The sequence below is a fragment of the Capsella rubella genome, unplaced genomic scaffold, assembly GCF_000375325.1.
Source record: "Capsella rubella cultivar Monte Gargano unplaced genomic scaffold, Caprub1_0 scaffold_2, whole genome shotgun sequence".
Lineage (NCBI taxonomy): Eukaryota > Viridiplantae > Streptophyta > Magnoliopsida > Brassicales > Brassicaceae > Capsella > Capsella rubella.
This window is the reverse complement of record NW_006238922.1, coordinates 6,920,911-6,927,175: the sequence shown is the minus strand read 5'-3', so window position 1 is coordinate 6,927,175 and position 6,265 is coordinate 6,920,911. Positions and strand designations below refer to the sequence as shown.

General features: G+C 30.0%; 1 protein-coding gene across 1 annotated transcript; it reads left to right on the top strand.

Annotated features, from left to right (window-relative positions):
* The first annotated feature begins 2,742 nt into the window (after positions 1-2,742).
* LOC17896224 (inactive serine/threonine-protein kinase At1g67470) lies at positions 2,743-4,059 on the top strand. The gene has a single exon (XM_006302356.2). The coding sequence runs from the start codon at positions 2,743-2,745 to the stop codon at positions 3,859-3,861; it is 1,119 nt and encodes a 372-aa protein (XP_006302418.1). The 3' UTR covers positions 3,862-4,059.
* Positions 4,060-6,265: the final 2,206 nt, after the last annotated feature.

Genomic DNA, 6,265 nt, shown 5'->3' with positions numbered 1-6,265 from the left:
GTTATTTATTTTCAAATATTGTAAGAATGTTATATCCAAAGTATTCAAAAAAAATATATAATTTTTTAAGTTGGTAAATTGTTTTATTTAAGTTTCATGCATATTTAAAAATTGTTATTAAACATTCATTATAAAAATCTAGTAATGTTAAAGATCACCAAAAAAATTGTGAGCTATTCACTATTTTCATAATTATTAACAATTATTTAAAAAAAAAACTTATTTAGAAATTATATCCTAAAAAAAAAATTATTTTCTAACTTCCAATTTTTGTAAGAAAACCATTCTCGCATATTTTATTTTACTTTGCAATTTATTGTATTTCTTAAATTTAATTAATTATTACAAAATTTGATGGTAAAGTTCCTATAAATAAACATCAATCCAAAAAAAATGAGTTATAATGTCGTTGAGATAAGCATTAAGAACAAAATTTAAATATGAAACTATACAAAATTACACATTTGAAAAAAAAAATATTTTAGAAATCATTATACTACAAATTATATGATTGACTTTTTTTTATCCTTAAACTTTTGTTATCATTATACTACAAATTATATTGACTTTTGTTATCCTTAAACTTTTGTTATCTACTACAAATGAGATTGCACTATGACATATTACCTTTAAATGTAAAGTAAAATTAAGCAACATTTAAATATAAATTAAAAATTAAATAATTATAAAATATTTGTTATTTTAATAAACACACTTATTTTGTTAAAACCATAATCTCGTTTAATTATACCAGCTAAATCTTAATTCTCTTTTATAAATTGAAACCTTGTATTTGAAACTCTACATTGTAACCTTGTATAAATTGTGTAATTGAAACTCTACTCCTTATTTATAAACATAAATAGACATAACAAAAACCCTTGTTTAATTGTAAAATCTAAATCACAATCCTCATTTATAAATCCAAGCAACCATATAACATGTTTAGTTGGTTTAGTTGTAAACTTTAACCCTTCTTTATAAACTAAAATCGACGTATAATATTTTTTTAATTGTCAGTATTAAACCCTCTTTGATAAAACCAAACTGACATAACTAAAAGTTAGGTTAATAATTTAATTATAAGTAAAAAGTTCTCAATATTTTAATTTTGTTTCTATTTTTCTATTTTTATCTAATTTTTTACAAAATAGAAGTGTCACATTCCGCCATCTAATGTTTTACTTGACATATATCATAATCACGTGAGTTAATAACTATGAAAACCAAGTTTTACATAATTGTTAAATTTCCTGAATTTTTATTTTCTTCTTTCTATTTTGTAAATATTCTTTTTTTTGAAAACTAATTTATATATATTCTTACCACTAATTATTTGACATTATCGATCCAATTAACATGTGTCACGACCTTATTAATGACTAACTTTGAAAACCCAACTTTATATAATAATATAGTAATGTAAAACTATATTTTAATCCGCAGAATTTGTTAATGTAATGTAAAAACTATATGATTAAATTATATTACAATATCAATGTAAAAGCTTTTAATTTTTATTTTGTTTTTAAATTCCAATTTTTCCTATGAAAAAACTTATGGGGAAATGCCCTTAAGAAATTAGAATTGCTACGAAATTCCCTATGAAACACGGTGGTAAGAAAAGTTGTAGGAAATTTTGTAGGAAATGGAAATTACTGTTTTGAACATTTTCCTACCAATATTTCGTAGGAAAAACCTTTCTTATGATTTTCCTACCAAATCTTTCTTTCAAATTTCTTACTAAACATTTCTACAAATTTCCTACCAAATTTTCTTGCGATTTCCCTATGGATTTAGAAGAAAAAAAACAATTATTTATTTGTTCCCAATAATTATATTAACTCTGAAAATTATTGGTTGTTAATCCGAATAAAATATATACAATCTATTTACTCTTTTAAATTGTTGCCATCAAAGTCCCCGCTCCTCTAATTGGTGTTTGATTCAACCTGCGACCTGCAAGTATTTTCAACATTCGAGAGAAGCTTTACATGGCATGTACAAGTGGACCTCCAACAATTGTTTTGATCGATGATAATTAGACTATAAATCATGCATGCATGTTCCACATTCCTAACTTACGTACATCAGAAACTTGACTGAAGATCAGATAAAAGGTTATGCACCGAAGAGTCTTATTTAAGCATCAAACTAATATAAGAGCATGAATTGTTATTTTCAAAGAGGAACACTAGTAAAAAAAATACATATAGCCACTTGGCAGTCGCGAAAATTCGTGCCTATAAGGTGATTTTTTCAAAAACAGCCACGATTTTTTTAATCTACGACTCTATAGCCACGAATTATAAGGCATAGTCACGAATAGCCAAGTGGCTATAGAGATTTTTTTTACTAGTGGAAGGGGTAGGAGAACGTTCAGAATTTTATGTCGTTGCTTTGATATTAATGTAATGATTGAATTGGAATTCTAAGCTCTTTTGTGTCTTAACCATTAGTTTTTGGTGGATTAGTTCACCAGCGACATTATAATATATAACTCATTGAGCCACTTTTCATTATATGCCACGATGGAATGTTTATTATTTCCTACAATTGTCTTTACGTAGAAATGGGAGGGACTTAGAAAAGTCCAAGTCCTCTATAGTCAACAAAAAGAAATGAGTAATTGGTAAAGTACTTTTTTTTAGTTTAATGATTATATTATGTTATGTTATGTGAGGGAGGTCTTCAGTCTTTTGGTTTATTTGGTTTCAAAGTAAAGTACTTTTTTTCTTAGAGATGGGTTGGTGGGGGAAGAGGAACAAGAAGCGAATATTAGCGAGAGGGGCAATGGTGTTAGAAGAGCTGATAGAATGTTGTGATGGCAAATCTAATCCTATCAAATTCTTCTCTGCTGATGAGATCCTCAAAGCCACCAACAGTTTCAGCAAATCAAATCGTCTTTCCGGATTAGAAATATGGTATTCAGGTAAGAACGAGAACCACCACAAAATACTCGTTAAGAAATGCTATAATTGCGAAGATAGAAGTATTTGCCGCGACATAGCAGTTTCTTCGATGGTAAGTGGTCACAAAAACTTTATGAAATTGATTGGTTGTTGTCTTGAGTTTAGAAATCCAGTCATGGTTTATGATGGTGTTAAGAAACATTACAAATTAGATATAAGTGAGCAGCCATGGAAAAGGAGGATGAAGATAACAGAGGATATCGCCACTACTTTAGCTTACCTTCACACCGCGTTCCCAAGGCCCTTCGTATATAGATGTATGAGTCTTGGGAATATCTTATTGGATGAAGATGGGGTCGCAAAGCTTAGTGATTTATCTTACTGTGTCTCAATTCCAGAAGGAGAAACATTTGTACATGTTGATAGTCTAGTGGGATTACATGGTTACATGGACTATAAGTACCTGAGAAATGGCGTTGTCTCGGAGAAAACAGACGTCTTTGCCTTTGGAATGTTAATGCAAACGTTTCTAACCGGAAGAGAAAGATTTTGGAAGCGTTTTATAAGAGAACAAGAAAAAGAAAAAGGAGAAGGTGATGGTGATGGCGATGGTAGTGGTGATGATTCTATAACCATGGCAAAGATGAAGTTAAATTGGATTTTACGTTTCATGGAAGAAGGGAGAGTCGATGAGATTGCTGACCCAAAGATGGGTGAAAATTCAGAACTAGAGCTTTGTCAAATGAAAGCTTTCTTGATGCTATCACTGAGATGCGTTGGTCATAAAGGGGAAGTTCCAACGATGGTGGAAGTGGCAAAAGAACTGAAAAAGATACAAAGATCTCTTAAACCAGGCTTTAAACATAGAGATCCTTATGGTGAAACCCAAATCGACTATGCTCAAGACATTTCTTCCCAAGACATCCTTATGGACATGGTCTTGTTCTAGTGTAGAGACACAGGAGCATCGGTCACCAACTTGAACAACAAGCATACGTTAGGCTAATATCTCCCTCTAATGGCCATACAACCAACCACACCTAGCTAGCCACATGCCTCTATTTGAATATTCTACTAGAAATGAGTATTTATCATGTTATTTACTTTCTACTAGAGGATAACTCGTACTTTCGCACGGTTGAAATATTGTTTTGGAACAAATTACTAAAATATTTACTGTATTGTATAAATATTTGGTGTTTAATAGTATAGATTTGTACTATATGATAAAAAGAATAGTGTGTATTAATTGTACAGTTGTAAATTCGTTTGGTTTTAATATACGTACCCATTTATTGTACAGAAAAACATCTATAAATTAATACTATATAAATTAATAAACACTATAAATTAATAAAATTTGTTGGTCCCAAGTCGGGTCAATGTAAAAATTGACCAAACTCGATAAGACAATAATTATTTTGATACCTCCATGTAAAATAGTCTCAATAATATCATAAATTAATAATCACTCTATATATACATATAAGTAGATATATTAATATATGTTTTTAAGGTTTTATAAAAATGAATTTTGCTCCTAGAGTTCACCTCAAAAAATAATTTTATGTTAGTATTTTTTTAAACAATAATCTTGTAATATATATCATCACAAGTCATGAAAGAACCCATCCCTTTTTTTTTTTTTTAAAAACATGCAAAACCAGATTAACCCGATAAACTCAAACCAGCTAATCTTATTAGAACCAAACGATCAACATTAACAGCGGAAGACTTAACCAAAAATCCAATCCAATAAAACAATTTCATTAACTCATCAAGTTCAACCAAACTTTATTCCAAAACATGATCATCCTAACATGCTTCTAAATTCCATTCTAACACCCTAACAAATCCAACAATAATCTAAAACACCAATAAGCGCCTAGATCATCCTCCTCTCCTCGCCATAATTCCACAGGCATCAATCATCATATAAACAGCCAAACAAGCAAAGAAATCAATCAACCAATCATCAAAACACCCAAAACAATGATCAAACATGCTTAGATAAGCATGGTCATGCACTCACCTCTTAAACAAGAAGGAACAGCAACGAAACAGGGAAGAACAAGGAAGGATCTGCCTCCTCTAACACCACACAGCACGAATCTAGCCTCCACTAGCCTTACACCACCAAGATCAGCCACCAAACACCACCAAAAGACTCACAAAACCCTCAGAAAGCTCTAGAACTTTTCTCTATCTCTGAAAGTATTAAAAAGCGGCTGGAAAGAGACAAAACACGATTTTTCCCTCTTTTAAACACGACATAGGGTTAACCCAAACCAATAACCACACAATTTCGCAATTAAAATCGATCCGATCAAACCGAAAACATGCTGGTGTCGAGCGACACCCTTCAGTGGTGTCGCTCGACACCACCCAAACCGGAACACGGGCGTTACAAGTCATTAAAATAACAAAATTTTCTTTATGTTTTCAATTTTTAAATATGTATCATATTGTTAAAAAAACAAATATGCATCATATTCATTTTTCATATATAGGATGTCAAAAAAAATAATTAATGCAAAAGCATTTAATTAATTTCTCTTAAGCAAATAACAATTTAATAGCATTTATAATTGACTTTTGAGCGGAATAAGTTAGAAGCTAAATTAGCAATTTTCCAAAGAATTCTCAACGGAGAAATACACATTGGTGCCAGTCTTGATGCGATTTTGAATAAGAAAGCTAGCTTTCCTAAATACGATATTACATAAACACACAAATATTACCTCTTAAACATAAACATAAACACACAAAAATTACTGATAAAGAAAATATGACAAAAAGTTGTAAATTGTAAAATCAAATGTAAACTCAAAGCAAACTCACGAGTATGACTCCCACCCAAAAAAAGAAAGAGAACTTTATTAAAATTGACCAAAACACCTCTTATGGTACGCCGAATATCTTGGTATATCGACTATTATCCAATTTTTTAAACCTAAATCGTATGCTTTCTTCTAGTATTCATGTTCCTTAATCTACAATAATATGACAATATGAAAAATACATTTCAAGTCAAAGAAAAAAAAACAAAAAAAACCAAACTAAATATTATTCACATAAAGGAAGTACATGTTTGACTGTGGACAGATAACTACATAAAGTTTTTGGAGATTCAAGTAATGTGGCAATATCAAGATTAAATCTCTCTTTTAATTATCAACTATTATAAAATTTCTTGGATTCATGCATTTCTTTTTCAGAGCTACAAGAATGACAGTGATAAGATGTGAACTGAAATAAAATTAACTTTATTTGAAAAGCAGATGAAGATGAAACTTTTTATGGAAAATAAAAATCTAAGAGGATTTCTTGGATTTTTGAGACTAGTTTCAACC

Coding starts and splice junctions, on each gene's coding strand:
- LOC17896224 (XM_006302356.2), top strand. CDS start 2,743: ATGGGTTGGTGGGGGAAGAGGAACAAGAAGCGAATATTAGCGAGAGGG.